This window comes from Phyllostomus hastatus, unplaced genomic scaffold (assembly GCF_019186645.2).
Source record: "Phyllostomus hastatus isolate PE091 unplaced genomic scaffold, TTU_PhHast_1.1 phas_contig_150, whole genome shotgun sequence".
Taxonomy (NCBI): Eukaryota; Metazoa; Chordata; class Mammalia; order Chiroptera; family Phyllostomidae; genus Phyllostomus; species Phyllostomus hastatus.
Genome location: NW_025333611.1, coordinates 21,732,958 through 21,752,697, shown reverse-complemented (window position 1 = coordinate 21,752,697; position 19,740 = coordinate 21,732,958). Strand labels below are relative to the sequence as shown.

Sequence of the window (19,740 nt, the reverse complement as noted above, 5' to 3'; positions counted from 1 at the left end):
GAGTCTCCAATGTTTGTGACGATGACGTGTGATTAGACTCTAAGATAAAGCTTTAGAATATAAAACAGCCTTTGCATGGAGGATTTTAAAAAGCAGGTATGTGTAAGCTTTGATTTCAGAAAGCATCTGCCTTTGCTAACCTTTCATGGCGAAGTGGTATATGGGGCTGAGAAACTGTGGACTTTGTGGCCTTCTTTCAAGTGCCACCTCTGCCGCCTAAACGGTGTGTCCTTGGGAAGGCCATCGCTCCTTCTCCGAGTCTCAGTGTCCCCATGTATGTATTCAGTGTTAGGAGTTTGCTAGGTCATCTCTCAGGGTCACTCAACTCTCTCATATGAGTCTGTGACACTGAACGGGGACACTCGGAACATCTGTAGGTGGAAGCACCAAGACTCCCAGCTTCTCTTACTATAAAGCAGCTTTCTCCAGGAGTGGTGAAACCTTTACATGTTTACCTGACTGGTAGGACAGCCAATCTGTCTTCTTTTCCCCTTCCCTCCCACTTAGGAAAGGGACCCAGTCAGAAACATGTGTCTATAAGGCAATGTGTCTTATGTGGCTGAAGAATTCAGTTTTTAGAGAGGACTGCAGAGTATTAAACTTTGAGTAAGGTCCTTGGACTCAATTTATTGCCTTTTGAGTTGGTATCATGAAAATGTGTTAGAACTACTTTGGAAACACACATTATCTGTTCAAATCTGCCCCTTTGACAGGATCCTAAAGAATGGAAATGAAATTGATGTGGAATACTAAGTCTAGCAGAACCTTGAACAACTGGTTTATAATGTTGGCTGTTGCTATGGGTGTGTGTCACCAGGTATATATAAAGTAAGCTGCATCCCCACGGGTTCAGTCCCAGAGCACCAGCTGGTGAGCAATGCACGGAGCAGACCTGTAACCAGCTTACATCATTTTCATCATGAAGGTAGCCGCAGTGCCAGTACTTCTGACCCTGGCTCTTTGCCTCATCCCAGGTAAGCAATTTGCATGTAACCTAAGCCTCTTGCCACACACCACAAAGCCCTGCGCTGAGACTTGTCCCCCTCCCCCCACCCAGTGCATATATGGCACTGAAGATTTTATATATGTATATGTCCTCCTGAAATACCTTGCCAGACACACAGCTTTAAAGAATTATATATGTGGCTTTATATTAGAACTATGTTGTTATCTTTAGAAATGGCAAGTAATTTGAGATGATCTGAATTTTATCCATGAGGAATTACCATTCCGTCAGTGCTCCATGAGTTCTGAAAAGCTAATGGATTCTTCTTTATCTGGCCCTTTACCGAGCATATCAATTCATGATAAGAATTATGTATACAATGGTTAAAATTTAGATGTGTGTTTATATGTGTACATATTAAATAGCATATTTATAAACAAAATACTAAAAATTACATTCAATCATTTATTCTTATTTTAAAGCTGTAATGCCTTCTGCTACTTTTTTTTATTGTTGTGTTTTTAAGTCCTAAATGGATTCAAGGTACTTCTTATAAAAGGTAAGGAACTTTTGTCAGAGCTAGTGGTAGGTTTTGGCATTTGCTGCTGACTTTGAAGAGAACGTGAATTGCTCGGAGTTCTCTTGCTCTGAGGCATTTCCATTGTTAAAGGGAACCCTGGACTGAGTTTCAGGAGAACATTATGCACAAATGATGCCCACTTCCCTAGAATACATGTGTAGGCACAGAAGTGTCTCTTAATGAGGAAGTATACTATGGTCTGTGATTTTGATCAAACTTAATTTTATCATATCTCTAATTTTTGTAGATGTAATAAGGAGGCAGTGCTACCAGCATTCAGAAAATTTAATTGTATATGTATATATGATATCTATTTTATGTTACATTATACTTTTGAATTATCATTGATATTTATGTTATAATTAAAAAAGAGGTCTGACATACTTTGCTATGAAAGGAGTTTAGAAATTAGATAGTTTAAGGAGGTCAGAAAGCATATGAAAAATTCATTATTTTCCCAAGTAACTGGACCTTTCTGAGTGATTGGATCTTTGTGAGTGGATATGCTAGTTTCCTGGTGCAGTGTCCTCATTTTATTTGCCATGGTAAATTCTAATGTGTTCAAAAATAATTTGCAGTTTTCTAGTATATTTTCAGTAAAGTAAGCAAGGCACTGCACAGTGTGGATTATTTGTTGTATTTATTAAATAGTTTACATTCCCTTAACTTAGGTGTTTGCATTTTTTTTGTTGCAGATGGTGCCAGTGAGGAAGCAAATCAGGTCAGTCCTGCTTTTTCTGTTCGTTGAATACATTCCAAGATCTCTAAAGAAAAATGGTTTATGGCTAACACCTTAACGTTAATAATACAGACATGTTATACAGATAGGTACTAACAGCTTTTCTAAAACCATAAAAACTGGTCTTTGTGAATCAAGGCATGAATCTCAGGCACACCTATATCAACGTGTTTATAATGATGGATGTGAGCAAGAGGCTATCTGCCATGCTAGAGGAATGCTTTAAATAATTCTACAGACAAACTTGTGAATTAGGATTGTTCTGTTTAACATCTGAAAAAGTCATGATACATCCAAGAGGTAGAAAGAAGTTTTTTTGTGATCATTATGTTAAAAGGGGTTGGCTGTATCCTGTATAATGTCAGTCCATGTACTTCATTCAATATTTACTGAGCATCTATTATGTCTCAGACCTTGTTTGAGATGCTGGAGATATGCACAAGTAGAAAATACATATATAGACAAAAACCTGCTGTTGTGGAGCTTACATCTTAGTGGAGGAAAATGGACCAATTAATTATTAAATTAGTAAAAGCATATAGTACATTAAGTAATGATTAATGTTAGAAGAAAAATAGAGGAGGTGGGAAGATAGGCATTTCTGGGGTAGGAGCGGGTATCAGTGCCTCCTGGGATAGTCAGGTGAGTGCCCCCTGAGGCCAGCATGAGAGCAAGGATCTGAGGTTGAGGCGGGGGTGAACAGATTTGCAATTTACAGCAGACCAGGCAGAGACTCTGAGTCGGGAGGGTGCAGTACTGCCTCCTTCTTAGAGGCCCTTTGCTTCAGAGATAAAAGAATCATTTTCTATAGAAGGTAACTATTTTATCTATCTGAAAAATAAAGTTAAGAGGGCCAGTTATTCACACACACACACACATTATGCCATTGATTCAGCACTTAAAACAGTGCTGTGTTATGTATACAGCAAATATGTGCTATGTCTCAAAGAAAGCCACGAACAATAAAACAGTAAAGGAACGCTTTTCTGCAATGAAGCTATTAGAACCATGATAAAATACTCTCTTGCTGTATTTTATTAGAATAATTTTTTTCCAAAAAAACTTCTTACAGGAATGGTTTAGAGAGTTTCATCATGGTCTCTGTTACTTCATCTCCGTTTGCTGATGGAGAAGTGCAGAAACCTCCATGATATGAGTAGCATGGTGCGGTGGAGTAGGAAGAAAAGGCTGGGTTTTGGGGAGTCAAGGAGCATGCTCAATGGGATGTTGTACACTGGTAAAAAGAAGGGTGTTGTGCAAACCTCATTGTTCACTGAAGCCATAATCTCTTTCAGAGTCTGTGACAGTGGGTGGTGACTTCCGGTGGCTATATCAAAATTTTGCACTGATGCTTTTTATGCCATTAAACTCTATTTCACTGAACAATGTAAAAACCTAATTTGAGCCCCCTCTTTCATGTTGGCATAAGCAAGAAGGACACCAAGAAGTAATTATTTCTCTGGAGATATTTCTGATCATAGCCCTTGGGCATTTTGTCAGAAATGAAAACTATTGATTGGGTCTTTCTTATGGAGCTGGAAATTTTATTTTCTAAGCTCAGTCAGTAGCTGGTTGAAAGTTACAAACATGAGCCAGAACAGCACTGTAGTACCTGCAAAAATCTTTACCATTTGTCATCACAGGGGTTATTCTAAAGCCCAAAGCAACATTGTCAGTGCTTCTAACACAGAGAAGGAGCTATGCCAGCCCCCTGGGGCATTTTACTATGATGTCTGGGGAGGGACAGTGGAAGGCAGAGGGCTATATATAACTCAGCCTGTGAAGGACACAGAAGAGCTTGGCCCTAGAGGGCTGCAGTTTTTTCTAAGATGTGGAGAAATCACAAAACGACAACAGTAAGAAAATGAAAGGAACCCAAGCCTGGGAGTTTCAAGGCAAGTGAGCAGCTGCTGGAAAGTCATCAGCCCGCCTCCTGATGCCTTTTTGGTCTAGATCTGCTGCTGTTTCAAAACTCTCTCTATTATGGTAGCTGGGACCATATTACATTTTTCCCGGAGGAAAATTCAACTGTTGCTATCAATTTATACAGGCTTTTCCTGTTTCATAACTCAGTCTCATCTTAACTAACTAAACACTGAACAAGTTTCTTAACTACTATCTTGTCTCTTTATTAAAAAACAAAGTGTGTCTGTAGAACTTACAGGCTCCTCTAATTGTGACATTGGAGATGTCCAGTTCGGGAATTATCCTGACTGATAATGTCCTTGTTCAGTCGGCTGCTAAATACTGTTTAAAGCTTCATTATTATGTTATGAATCTTTGTTTTAAATATTTTCTTTAAGACCTGCTTCACAAGGGATGTATTTCTATGACAAAGACACCAGGCTCTTCTCTGATTCTATGACAAAATTTCTATCTAGGTTTTATAGAATCATTTATATCTGGCAAGCTAAGCAGTAACTTGCAATGTTGACATAAGATACTATAAAATTAGAGACAAGACGCGGATCTGGAGAGGCCTGGTTGTCTTTATATTTTCAGAAATTATTAGTATGCTACTCAGATAAGATCACTGGGTAGTGATAATAAACTTAGAGATATTTTAGTAGATCACCCTTCGCAAAATTTCCCAAGGCCGGTCTCTGATCTGACATTACTTAGTTACTTTTTTTTCACCATTAATCATTCTGCAAGCGCTGCCTCTATGTTTAAGAGGCTAGGTTAGATACATCATTACCCTTTAGACAGTAAGCAACATTTAACCAAGGATCCTTCTACTTGCTGCTGTATCTATGGCACCTAGCAAAGTAATTTCTTAAGTGTTTCACTGATTGAATAGTTAGTATGAAAATATAGGAAGCTGAATAGAATTCTACGATCAATCCTTTGGAAGAAGTTGTGTTTGTCAGAGTTGGAGCGAAGACTTGATTTAATTTTCTTCCAATACAAAAATCTTGAAGCAAATTTTGGGGATTTTTTGGGGGGAAATCAAAACAAAACAAAACCCCCCAAAACTTAGATTTCAAAGACTTTTTCTAAAGGTACAGTGGATTTGCAAAACTGATAGAGAATATAAATCATTTTAAATAATAGAATAGGTGAAAATAAGGACAGTGGACAGAACTTTAAAGTTTTGAGAATTTTGAGAATTTTTCTTTTCATGAATTTCTTAATTCAATATGTTTTATTGAAGGAATCCTGTATGTGACTCAGTCTTTTTTTAAGAGCTTAACTTCAATGGTGCATTTGTATCACCTAGTAAAATATTATTCAAAATTATTTCCACATTCCTCCCTAAATTTGGGACAGTGATGTCACTGGCATTTAACAAAAAGCCAAAACTAACTATAGTGTTCCATGTCTCAAAGCATGTCACACAGAACAGTAAAATAGTAGTTTCAGAGAATATACCAAAAAAATTAAAATAAAAGAACACATTAATGAAAAAAAAAGAAAGGCTTAAGCAAGTTTCGGGAAACTTGTGCAGCGTTTTCATAGATTCGCACGGTGCGATCCCCGTGGTACTGACAGTGTTAGGTGTGTTGGTAGTGATGGGGTGATGGTGGCTGGGGTGGGGGGCTCTTCAAGTAAAAACCACCAATTTGGAAGTATGAAACGACGAGGCCCCACCCAGGATGTGACTGTTAAGGGCCTGGAAACATAAGTTTCATTACTGTGTGAGTCCTTCCCTTTCTGTTCATAAGACATCAATGGACCTGAGGTTTATTTCAGAAAAGGAACGAGTCTAGAAATATATTTTCCAAACGTGTGACCAATGAATCCTTTTATTCAACTTTTAACTGTTTTTCAGCTATTTAATTTAACGACTGGTAGCCTTTCCAGGAGCTGGTGTCTTGTGGCACCTCCTGCAGGGGGCAGGAGGGGCACACTAGTTTCCAGCAGTTACCACACCTCGTCTCTGTCCTCCAGCAGCCTTTCCAAGTCCTTTCTACGGCCCTTTGTGGCCTGCTGGGTGCTAATTTTACACGTGCCACTAGCATCTTCCAATACTACTGACTACAGCAACAAAAACAATAATAATAAAGGAGGAAAAGGAGAGAAGAATCGACTTGTTGAATACCTATATGCGTCAGGCATTCTTTGAGGCCTTTTTACGTACTTGTAATATGTCATCCTCAGAAAACCTGTGAAGTGTGTATATTTAGAATCCTTATGTTTACAGATAGGGTAAGTGAGCCTTTGAGAAGTTAATTTGCTAAGGTTATTGGACTTGTAAATGAGGACCCTGAAATACAAACACAAGTCTTTTGATTCCGTGTGTCCTGCTCTTTCCCCTTCACTGATTTAGATGAATGCTACTTAGGTAAATTTGAAGTCCCCAATAGTCAATACAGGGTCACCAGTTTTTGTTTGCATTATTTGTAGCAACTGAGCGAATGTCTTCCATGTACAGGGACTTGTGCTTATTAAATAATATTTTCAAGGAAGTTCTTAGAACGTACAATCTTGCTTTGATGAGGTTTCAGCAAACACAATGTTTTTTTCATCTTTCCCTTAGGAAACATGCTATGAATATCGGATATTGATGAAAAATGGGCAGTTGTTCTGTCCCCAGGATAAGAAACTTCTGAGAAGCTCTGATGGAATACGGTTCCTCAACCGATGTGCCACATGCAAAATAATACTGTGAGTGATCTCTCTTCCAAGTGTTTGAGTTCCCAGGTGATCTCTGAACCAGTAAACGTATTCTTTTTAATTTCCTGTCAAATATATCTTTCTAAATCGAAAGGCTTAAATAAAAATAGTTTGCAGATCACTCTGGCATCTCTCACCAGATAAAGTTGGAGAAGCGCCATCCATCTGGAAAGATTTAATAATCACACAAGTGGTATTCCAAAACACCCAGAGGGCCCAGTGTTAACCCTGCGTATAAAACGTGATCGTCTTTTGAGGACATAGTTCCAATTTGAGTTTCCTGGCTCTGAAGAACTAACTTAAGGAGGAAAGTTTCTTGGGCCTGTGAAGACCTGACTCTGTTGTACCTTAGGGACCGAGAACAGCCCCTGGGAATGACTCCAAACCTCCTTGGTGGCTGCCAACCAGTGGAAGAGTTCATGCAGGATACACCCTGATCCGTGAGCTGCCGCTGTCTTCAGATGTTTGGGATTAAGCTGGGATAAGATGGAACGAAAAGTTAATTGTAGCTTGCGATCACCTGTAATTCAGAAAGAATTAGTATCCCGGAAGTTTACCCACATCTGTGCAATGCTTGTTAACTTGATTTCCTTCTTTCCAATGACACCTCAAAAGTGGAAGATGGCTTGAGTTAGGAATTGCAAAACCTCGGATCAAAGTGTCCTAACATGTTTTTTGAGCAGGGAGGTCATTCTCAACTCCTGACCAACATCAAAATTTCAACCCTGGTACCAAGCCAATACTAAGCTTACCCATTTGAGATGATAATGTGATAACTAGCTTTTTAAATGCCAGGCTGGTATATGTCAGGGTATATGTCAAATTGACATAGTCAGTAATAGTGGCCTCATGAAGCTCTGATCGCATGTGCTGCTTCTAGTAAGAGACTGTGGGAAGATGCGGGAAGGCAGGGCAAGATTTCAGGTCAGGTGAGGCCCAGGGGAAGGCTGAAGAACCCTTTCTTATTCTCTTGAAAGCTGGACTATTACTATAATGTTTCCTTCTTGTTCCACAGGATTTTTAATAGTAGGCTGAAACTATGAAATAATAAATTTACTGAAAACTAATTTAAAACAAAAGTAAAATGCCTTAAGACACATGAGGCAATTTATTACTTTGAAGTCACTCATTCGATTATTATTTTTATTACCTGTGTAAATTATATTGGAATAACCCTTTTTTTTTAACCTGGGAAGAAGAAGACTGTATGAAGCACCAACACTATCTTCAAATTGGATCTTTAGAGGTTGAAACCAGTACAAAAACAGGAAGGTGGATTTGGGTTCAATGTTAATAAGGTCTTTCAAAGAGAGCAGTCCAACAATGGTACAGATAGATGCCTTTCAAGTGGGCGACCACCTGGATGTGGGGAGTATTTAAGGGGGTAGTCTGCTATGCAGTTCAAGGTAGAGATTCTTGCCTCTAATAAGACCATGTTCGAGATATTTTTCAGCTCTCAGGACAGATGCACAGTACCTGTGCTTATTTTTGGACCTATCTCCATTTATGACCCACCAGACTGGGCTAAGGGGAACAGTCAAAATTAAGTTTACCATCTTTGCTGTTATCCCTAGCATTTGGGCAATGCATGTCTGAACTATGCTGTTCCTTGCTCTCTTCCAGGGAAAAAGAAGCAGAAATCCAGAAAAGGGCCGTGCACTTATCAAGGACCACCAGGGCCGTGGCCCCAGCAAAGGTGAGGGACTCTTTGGAGTCAATTTGCCGTATTTACTTTCGAGATTATGTTTGACTCTCCATAGAACTATTCATTTCCTAATTAGTAGGTCATACCTGTTGTGAAGCCAACTACTAAGAAGGGAGGGACCATGGCTTAGTTCATGGGTGGGCTAAATATCTGGTACAGCTAGTCCGTAGGCCCAGCCCATGACCCAACTCTGAAAACATTTTGGGCCCTGACAGATGCTAAGAGGTGGAGGAAGTAAGTGTGATGTCTGCCTTCCAGGGTCCTTTCTCATTCCTTCTGGCCTGTGTTAGCTCCAACAAGAGCCTTCGTGGGACCGTATAACTAAGTTCAAATCTCAGAGGCCTTGCTTCTTGTCTGTCTTACATGGACAGTTTAACGTATCTCAGTCTCATTTTGTTCATCTGTGAAATGGAATGTGGATCAAATGGGAAACCAAGTTGGAGAAGCCAGCTACAGTGTTTGACATGTGTTAGCTGGCCTTGAACTCACACTATTTCTTTTTTCTTTCACTTCCTGTTGCCTCCCTTTCCTGATATCCGGAGAGTTCTCCTAATTTAACCAGAGTTGCTTGTTTTCATCTATTTTTCAGATTGGGATTTAGGCCAATATTTGTTTGAGTGTTCTGTGCTAAAAACATTTTTTAAATAAAAATGACATAAAATGCAACCTAGCATACAACCATTTCACTTTATAAATATTTTGTATTCATACAAAAGAATAAAGATTCTAGGTCCAGATGGTAGAAAATTTCTAGCTTACAGTGTCTCACAAGAAATTATTGAAAAAGCTGTGCTTGTCGCCAGGTACCCTGACAACTACTCACATCACTCTCTGTCTCCTAGCTGGTTTCTTCTCCAGTGTCTTCTTTCTTGCCTTCCTCTCCAGTCTCTAACAAATAATTAAAATGATCAGTCATGGCAGACACACCCAAATGACTGTAACATCCCTGGTCTAACCAATCTACCATCTTCCTTGTCAATGTTACTTAGGAGTGCCTGAGAACCTCAGCCTCCGCTGAAAATCTAGTTGATCAAATTCTTTACGAGGGCTCAACCAGTTTCACTTTTCAAACAATAACACAGTCACCCCTCAATTAGTCAACTTAAAAATCCTTTATCTGAGCAAAAGAGGCCTGCTTCCATGTTCTACAACATCTATGGGGGGCAGGAAATTTTACTAGTAACTTGCAAATCTGTCTTCGTTTGTCCATTTAGACAGTGGCTCATGCTGTAAGATTCTTTTTATTGCTCCTCTTCCTTTTCTCATTATGAAAAACTGAAAGGTCAATGGTGTTTGAAAATAGAAAATATAGGCAATAACAAAAAAATGAAATACACACACATCCCAATCTTAACAAACCTGCTATTTAAAACAAATATTACTAGTCAGTTGTTTTCATAGGTAGACATGCACTTACTGAATTTTACTCAAATAGGATTTCTGAGAAATAAAATTACACAAATTTTAAGAATGTTAACATTTTATGCCTGAGTTAGAATTTTTACTTTTCAGTCAAGTTTTTACGGTCACATATTTTGATTCCTAGGAGAATACTTATTTATAAATTTAGACAATTAATGTCTGGACAATGACCTCCTAGGTAATTTGTTGAGTTTTTTCTTGTCTATGTTTGAATAGATTCATGCAATTATACTGTTTTTGTTTCTATTATTTTTCTCTTCACTCTAAAAGAGAAAAATCTACCCACTTTTTCTGTTTAGATTCCTCCCACCAAAAATTAATGCTGACACTCAGAATAAGGTGCTTTGCCTGTTCAAGCATTCCCCTTCTACAGACTTCCTCTCCCACCATCAGTTTCTTCTCCACTCGTACGTCATTCTGTCACCTCCCAACTCTCACATCCAGCCTATTAACAAGTGTTGTTGGCAGTCTCTAAAGTATTTTATCCCAAACTTGACTTCTTTCACTATTTTCATTTCTACCATCCAGTCTTCAAGGTGGAGAGCAGAATGACAGCAGGGGGAGGAATTGGGGGAGGTGAGGAGATGGAGGGACTAAGCAAATAGGAAAAGGGAATTTTGGACAAGGAAAACAGGGCAGTGATCACTAGGGGGTGGGGGAGTATAAGGGGACTAAATGGTAATGGAAAAAATACAATAAAGATTAAATTAAAAAATAATTTCTAGCCTCTAAAGTATTTGGTCCATGTCGAGACTTGTTTTTTAATTCATTGATTCATTCAGTGTTTCTCATTGATTTCAGCTGCCAACTTTGTAGGCTATTAAGTTTATTTGTGTATATGTGTGTTTCTGAGTTGTCTATTCTGTTCAGATTAGTTTATTGTCTGATAACTACTAAGACAAGTTTCATTTCTTAGTTCATCATTTTCTAACTTGATTTACTTATGCATAGATTGTTTTTTCATATAGTTATTAAAAATTTAACAATTTAATGAGTTTATGAAACATCCAGCTTGAATTTAGGAACCTAATGTGATCAGGGATACAAAGAATTTATAAATTAATTTGAGTAAAATCCACTTTTTACAATATTAACTTGCCCAACTCAGGAGTACAGCATACTTTCTCATTAATTTCTATAATTTCTGTGTACTTTATAAAACTTATAAGATATTCTCCACTGATTTTTATAATTTTTCTAGTATCTAGAAAGTTTGTAAGTATATTGCTATTTTGATTGGTATTTTGTTTATGATATTTCTATCTGGTTATTGTTGTTATAGAAAAATTCTAATGATTTCTATAGATTAATCTTATATTGAACAACTTCTTGATACCTTCTGTAAATTCTGCTAACTTATTTATTAATTCTTCTGGTATTTTTCTTGGTAGTTGATCACATTATCTGCATAGAATAGGAGATAATAGGAATGTTATAAGTGCCCTTTCAATCTTATTACTTCTTTATTTTTTCCCTTTATATTATTGGCCAGTATCTAGTGTTCATTAATTAGATAGTAGTGATGATAATGAACATCGAATTGCTTTCTCTCCCCTCTAAAAAGAGAATACATCTAACATTTCTCCATTAAATATAATGCTTACTATAGCAGCTTTTTATATAAACTTAGCCAGATGAGGAAGTTACCTTCTGTTCTTAATATTCTGAATATTGAAATAATTTTTGGATTTTTAAGTTTACTAATGTAATAAATTTCTTGATACATTTGCTAATGTTAAACTATTTTGGTGTTTTGAGGGTAGATCATACTTAACCATAGTACTATATTTTGCTGTGTATAATGAACACTTTTTTGCCCAAATTTTTGAGAGAAAAATAAAAATACATATTATACATGGGTACTACTAATTCTGTATCTATGTAAATGTTTTTAATTCTTTTATTTATGTTTATGTGTTAAAAGTATAACTCTAGAAAGCAAAAACAATATCTGTATGCAAAATAATATCCTGTAATACAATAATCATTTTGTTTCTAAATAAATAAAACATTGAATTAAAAAACTAAAAGGAAAGATTTTTTTCCTGAAAGTTTGGGCCAAAAACGTGGGTGTGCACTATACACAACAGTGCATTATACACAACAAAGTATGGTACATTTTTTAATATGTTGTTGAATTTGGATAGTTAATATTTATTTAGAAAATTTGAAACTATTTTTATAAGTAAAATGAGCCTATAGTTTTCTCTTTTTAATTATTCTAATGTGGTTTAGGAATCAACAGACAGTTACCCTGAGTGGTCACATTGCAGACTATGGCCGAATAAAGAGATCAGCAAATCTTTTCCCAAAATGCAAATATAAATCTAAACAAACTGACCAAACCAATCATTATTACCACTCTGGAAACTGATGAGCAGCCTATGTCCACCTGACAAGCACTTATCTTTGAAAAACAGCTAAACTTTGAATTAGCAGAGTGGGAGTCTGTGACCTCCTTGCTGAAGGGATGCATCTCGCCTCAGTTGCTTCCTTGTTGTAGAGGACCAACCGAAGTAGGACAGGCTATGGGGGTCAGCAACTGCACTGCCATTGTTGAAAAGGGCTTGGGGTAGCAGGCAACTCACACTCAGAGAGGTTTTTGGTGGAAGCAGGATCTTCACCGAGGGTAAGCAGAATGGCCTGAAGTTCGCAGCACGATTGGGACAAACTTATTTCTGGCTGAGTTTTCCACACATTGGCAGCAGAGAACGAAGAGAGACAAAGCAATTCACACAGTCCTGGTTGACCATAGGCTGTGCACAAGCACTTAAAACACACACACACACACACACACACACACACACACACACAAATCCCAAGAGAAAACAAATGCTGGAGTAGATGTAAAAATGGCCTGATCTTGGATGCCCTCCCCAATGTACACGGGCCCATCTGCAGAGGGTAGAAGCCCACTATATTAAGGTGTTTGTGCACAAACTGTGTCCAGTCATTGGCTTATCACAAGTTATACAGATACAAGGGAAAAAACCTAGAAATCCATGCTTCAAAAAACTGTAAATATTTTTTAGCAGATATATCAACAGCCGCACATTATGAGACAAGAAGTCACAGACTTAGCCCAAAGATAACAAACAAAAATAAAACAGCAAAAGTAATCTTTACAGTAAAATCAGAACCTGAATCACTAAAATATATTATCCAAAATGTCTACTTTTCAACAAAAATATGAAATATGCAAGTAATAGGGATGTATGACCCATACTCAGGAACAAAAAAAAAAGTTAATAGAAACTGAGTGTCTTCAGGTGTTAAATTTGGCAGACAGACTTGAAGCAGCTATTTTAAAAGTGTTCAAATACTCAAGAGACCCAAATTTGAAGTCTTTAAAATTTTAGCAACAGTGAATAAACAAATATTCTTCAGTGAAAGGTTCTTCAGTGAAAAAATATATATATTTGGATTATAACAATGATTCTAACAACAATCCAAGACTTATGGATTTCAGCTAAAGCAGCGTACAAATATTTATACAGTCATGCCTCGGTGCTTGTTAGCTTCAGAACTCGTCAAACCCAGTGTCAAGAAAAAATGTTTCAGCACTTGCACTTGCTCAGGGCCATTGCACTTGCTAGAACTTGTATGAGTCGTGACACTGCCCCACAAGAGAAAATGCTTCATCATTCATCATTTGTCACTTATTCACCCCTTGTCAGTCCTGGCAGTCATCACGAGTTCCAGAACGAATTAACAATGAGTACCGAGGTACCACTGTGTATCGAGTTGTAAATTCTGGAGTTGAAGAGAACAATAACTCAAATGAAATACTTAGTAGAGAGCTCAGAAGCAGCTTTGAGGTTGCATAAAAACAAATTAGTACATTTATAGAAAGATCAAAGTTAACAGTGAAATACAAAGAGAGAAAATACTGATGAAAAACAAAGTCACAGAGTTCTTGAGAAAACAACAAGCCTGACAATACAAATAGGAATACAGTAGAAATATTAGAAATACAACAGAGAGAAAAATAGAAAATTTATTTGAAGAAATAATGGCCTCAAATGTGTCAAATTGGAAGGAGAAAAATAACCCTTAACATTCAAGAATTTCTACAAGTCCCAAACAGGATAACTACAGGGAGATTCACATCTAGGCCCATCATGATCAAAATGTTGAAAGCAAGAAAACATTTTTAAAGTGGCAATACAGCTGACATTTTATATACAGGGTACAGTTAATGACCGGCTTCTCTAAAGTAGTGCAAGCTGGAAGGCAAGGGATGATGTGTTCATTAAAGTGCTGAAAGCAAAGAATGTTGGCCAACATTCTATATCTACCAACATTGTTCTACAAAAATTAAGGCAAAGAAAGATATCCCTATGCCACTGAAATATGAGAGAATTTGTTGCTACAGACATGCTTTACAAATAATATAATTAGTTCTTTCTGTATGACCAACAGAAATGGTAAATATATGGGTTAATAGGAAGTACTCTATAAAAATATTTTTCTTGTTTTCACTTCGCTTCTTTTAAAAATATAATATGGCATAAAGCAACAATTATAATGCTGTTTGATTGAGTATATAGGGATAATACATATGATAACTACAGTGCAAGGGGGAGGAAATAGAGCTTGACTGGGGCCAAGCTTCTGTATCTTATCAGAATTAATGACTAATCTGTAGTAAACTGATAAATTAGGGTGTATATTGTAGTCACTAAAGTAACTACTAAGAAAAAGACATGTAATAAATATATAAAATATAGGAAAGAATTAAAAAGACACATTAGAAATATTTAACCCAAAAGAAGGCAGTAGTGGAAGAATAGAGAAGTAGAAAGGATAAGAGCATATTGAAAACAAGTAGAAACAGCAATATAAATACAACCACATCAATAATTAATGTTCATTGTAAATGATTTAAACATCCAACTGAAAGGCAGAGATTGTTACATGATTAATAAGCAACTATAACCTGTCTCCAGGAAATACTCCTTAAGTTCAAAGACACCAGGAGTCTGGGAAGATCGAAGGGTGATACCATGCCAGTATACGGGAGCGGGATTTGCAGTACTACTCTCATAACACAGACATTATCACAAAATAATATTGGAGACAATAGGGATATTTCATAATTTTATAAGTATGAATATTTTAGGAGATAAAACAATTATAAACATATATGTACCTAAAGAAGCTCAAAAAGAAAAAATAGATAATTTAACAACAATGTTTAGAAGTTTTAATACTCTCATAATTGATAAACTAGGCAAAATATCATCAAATCTATAGAATACTTGAGCAACACTAATAGTTAACTCGACCTGAACTGAAATACGTTGCATGTTCCCCCAGTGATTTCACAGGTGCATTTTTTTCAAGCATCAGTGGAAGGAAAAATGAGTTTTTCTTTATGTCTTCTACAAGAGTTTTCTAATCTGATCTTCTGATCCACAGAGTCATTATGTGTTTGCATCTATCCTACTTTTATTCTTTACATTGGCTTCCTTAACACCACTGAAATATTTTTCATATCTAAAACTTCTACTTCTGTCTTCCTGCATAAATTTTTCTTGCTTCATATTGTAGGAATCTTCCCTTATCTCTCTAAAGTATAGTCATGCACTCGATAAATTATTTTTATGCATTCCAATAATTCTGTTTCAGTTGATACTGTAGAATATTATTCATATCACCATATTTTTATGATGTTTTCCTCCTCAGATATTCAGATATTTTTACTGTACTATTTTATAATGGCTTCAGTTTGTTTTGTTTTGTTCTTTTCTGCTAACATGAGTTAGCTAATGTGGAAGGTCAAGTGTTTGTTGCTCTCCCGGTGAGTGTAAGTAAGGAAAAGTGTAGGCCCACAGCTGAAGGTTCTGGAACCAATGTTGCACAATCCAGTTCACCAGCACTCCACCAGGTCAGGAATCTGTCTGTGAACTTTCAGAATTGTCAGCATTGGGAAGAGGTGTTCTCTGTAGGCTGTCATCCACCAGCCCTTGGGGCTTGGAGGGGGAGGAGGTGGAGCCGTAAATGCTTGCACCTGTTCTCATCACCTCCCAGCTGGGCTTCGCTCTGCTGTCATCATCCTGCTAACACCTGTGACCTGGTATGCTGCTGTTGCTGTTCTGAGGGAGGGGGACAGCAGGGATCATGGAAGAGAATGATTTTGATTCATACTGCTGATGCTTCCCTTGCTTCAACAGAAATCAACAGAAATGAGTTTTGGGAGAAAACCAGCAGCTCCCCTGCTGTTCCCTTATACTCCAGACATACTTCTCTTCTTCCTGCCCATGGAACAGAACAATCTAGCTCCTATCACAAATCCTTTGCAATGGTAGTTCTCTATGCCTAGAATGTCTGCCCCTCAGATCTTTAAAGGCTGGTTCCTTCTCACTGATCTCATGTCGCCGCAGATATCACCACTGCAGAGAGATCTTTCTTGACACTGTATTTAAAACAGCTACTCTTCTACCTACTATCACAGTGTTCAGTTTATTTCTCATAGCACTTATTTCAATTTAAAATTATTTGTATTTGTTTCCTATCTCTTCCCATTAGGAGGTAAGTTTCTTAGAGGATGTATTTCTTTTGTTTTGTTTTGTTTTTGGCTGTGCCAGTGTGACCTCTAGTGGAATGCCTAGACCCTAATGAATGTGTAAAAGCTTTGAAGGAATCAATGAAAAACTGAATGAATGAAAATAACACATAGAACCATTACTTTTCTTTTTTCACTCAATTTTTTACACCTTATGACATGAATAGTGGGATATGTTCTCTAGCTTTTCTTTTCTATTGTATTTTTTTCCCTTTTCATTGGCTTCTAGGAATGTTTCTCAATGTAGCCTTCTGTTCTACAAATTCATTATATCCTTGTAGTCATTCCATTTTTAGTATTTATATTGTATGGCATACATGGTCACAGGTCTGTATTTTAAATGTTTCAAATCCATAACTAAAATGTTTTTATGATAATAACGACATAAAAATGTTACTCTGCAATGTGACATCATTAAGAAAGCCTCCAGTTTTATTTGTTGATTTTAGATAGAAAGTAAATTTAAGTTATCTCTGTATCTTTTCTAAGTTAGCTTATGTTATAACAGCGAGTTGCCAAATAATGTTTCATAAGTATTCATTTGGTCTTCAACATAAATCTGTAATGTGGATAGGGCCTGAACTCCATTTTTCAGCTAAGGAAAGTCAAGTTCAAAGAGGTGAAGGGAGTGGCTGATCTGAGATTTAAATGCTGATCTTCAGTTACTACCCAGTGTAGTTGTTTTTCTCACTACCCAGATTTGTTCTTAAGTCCATGTTATATTACCAGAGTCGTTCATGATTTGGGGATTTCTCTCATTATTTCCAAAAGGTAATTAGTTTTATTGGCTTGATTATCAGTAGAGAAAACAACAGTGGCAAGGAAAAACAATAACAATAAATGGTTACAATGTACTAGGCACAGTTTTAAATACTGTACATGTAGTAACATATTTAAATCTCTTTATAATCCTGAGGATTTGCTAATCATATATCCATTTTGCAAATGAGGATGCTAAAGCACAGAGGAGTTAAGTAACTTTTCCAAATCATACAGCCAGTAAGTGGCAGAGTTAGAACTATAAACCTAGCAATCTGGCTCTTTATCACTGCCTTAATCTGTAATAATAGAAACTTTATTGCCGCTTGTGGTTTATAGAGAGCTTTCAAATCTCTTATCTACAATACCACTGTAGAATGGCAGGCAGGATTAGCTAGTCAAACAGTCCAATCAGTACTCAGTTTCACAAGGGTGATTTGGTCTATCTACCACAGACAGCAGGCGGTGGAAATGATACTGAAACTTTACTTCTGAAATCCAATTATATCGCTGTTCTTGAATCATGTTTTACTATCCATCATTTTATTAGCTCATTATGGTCTCCTTCATATGTTTTTTCTTCTCCAGTGAGTTATATTGTTGTGAACTTACAACTAACCTAGTTATGCACCTAAGGAATGTTTTATCTCTTGATATTTTGATGTTCTTTGATCATGTCTCTTGCAGTTGAATTGCGCTGATTTCAAGAAAGGAGAAGGAGATGGGGACTTCATCTGCCCCCTTGAGGGTACAGCTGTTTGTGGCACAGATGGGAAAACATACAGCAGCAGGTGCAGCCTGTGTGCTGAGAACACGTGAGTATTCTCCGAAGCAGGCTTTCTCCCTGAAGTCTGTTCTCTGTATCATCACGTGACATTTTTTTCTTACGGTCTTTAATGATTCATTTTGTGGGAGCTAGTCATCCGTAAGTTATTAGGACCACTTCTTTTACTACATGTAAAGGAAAAATTATTTACAACACTTTGTATTTTACAAAGCACTTTTGTGTCCTAATTATCAGATGGTTATTATTGTCTCTGTGAAGTACAGAGACATATATACACATGCACATATATATACTTACATATATGTGCATGCACAAGCATATGTACACATAGAAACAATATATTACACACACTTATTTACTCATTTTCTATTTCTGAGTATATTGTTTTTCACAGAGAATTATTTAATCATCAACTTATGTTTATTAAGTGCTCAGTATTTTATAGTGTAAGAGTAGGTAATTTGGACTTTTAATGCTGAATTTCTTCCCACCTATTCAACCTTTGCCACATCACTGAAGTGTCTTGCTGTCCTATATTTTGTTCCCACTGGTTCTTTCTCCACCCTCAATAGTAGGTTTGGTTATTGATTGTCTTCAACTAACAAGATAGCGTACCTGCTTTGCAGGTTCTGACTTGTGACCTCAATCTTGAATTGTGTGCTCCTAGGTTTTTGCCAGTATACAGCCAACATTGGAGATGGCTTGGAAGGGATTTGATAAATATTCAGTCTTCAAGATTCTGCAAGCTTTATTTCTCCTCATAATAAGCATCTCAACCAAAACACAACTGAATTAAATCACTCTGATCTCTTACATGACTGCATTTTTAGAAATACACTCTAAAATGATACATACTTTCAACTCTTACCAAGACTCAAGATAAAGAAACAGAACACAAAAACAGACATGGAAAGAACATACAGGTTTTTATTGGATATACATTTTGTAACACTATTGCAAGCACACTGCACATTTAGTTCCTACTGTGTCTTAGGCGGGGAATCCTGTGACAGATTCTTTACATCTCTTGTTCCAGGGACAGTTCCTCTCTCCTACCTTCTGGCCCACTTCTTCTATTGTACAGCGAGTCACATTGCTCATTGTGTTTCTTTCTTGGCTCTGTCTACTACAAGAGTCTGGAATTATGTTAGAATTCAATTTTCTGTTTTCCTCAGGTGATAGTTTTATATAACCTTTTGCTTATCACTTTATCTACTTAGTGTTTACTTTTCTTGTTTGTATTGTATTTTTATTGTTTTAGAAATACCTTATTTGTAAGCTGCCTTATCTTCATAGAAAGTAGGAAGTGTATCCTGCATTTATGGTTTGATGTTTTCAGATATGCTTTTATAGTTTTATTTGACTGAATTAGATTAATTGTTAGGACTTTAGATACTTTCCATGAAAAACAAAATATTAGTTAGCATCACCCAAATGAAGAATGGTATAATAGGATTCTAGATAATATAAACTTAAATTTGTTTATTGAAACCAACAACAATACCAACAACAACAAAGTTTCTTGGGGGCATCTAATACTGAGTTATAAGCTTTACTTTTCCCCCACACTTCTGATTCTGATATGGATCCCTCTGGATATAGAGAAACAAATTCTTG

At 36.7% G+C, this 19,740-nt stretch overlaps 1 protein-coding gene across 2 annotated transcripts in view; it reads left to right on the top strand.

The window, feature by feature from the left end:
- The first annotated feature begins 834 nt into the window (after positions 1-834).
- The window catches only part of SPINK5 (serine peptidase inhibitor Kazal type 5), a 66,266-nt gene continuing 47,360 nt past the window's right edge, over positions 835-19,740 (top strand). Inside the window, exons 1-5 of one of the 2 annotated variants that reach the window (XM_045830199.1) lie at positions 835-974; positions 2,222-2,247; positions 6,746-6,873; positions 8,506-8,578; positions 18,024-18,151. In XM_045830199.1, coding sequence (XP_045686155.1) covers positions 920-974; positions 2,222-2,247; positions 6,746-6,873; positions 8,506-8,578; positions 18,024-18,151 — 410 coding nt within the window. In that variant the 5' untranslated portion in view covers positions 835-919. The remainder of the gene's footprint in view (positions 975-2,221; positions 2,248-6,745; positions 6,874-8,505; positions 8,579-18,023; positions 18,152-19,740) is intronic. The other variant, XM_045830200.1, reaches the window with a different exon arrangement.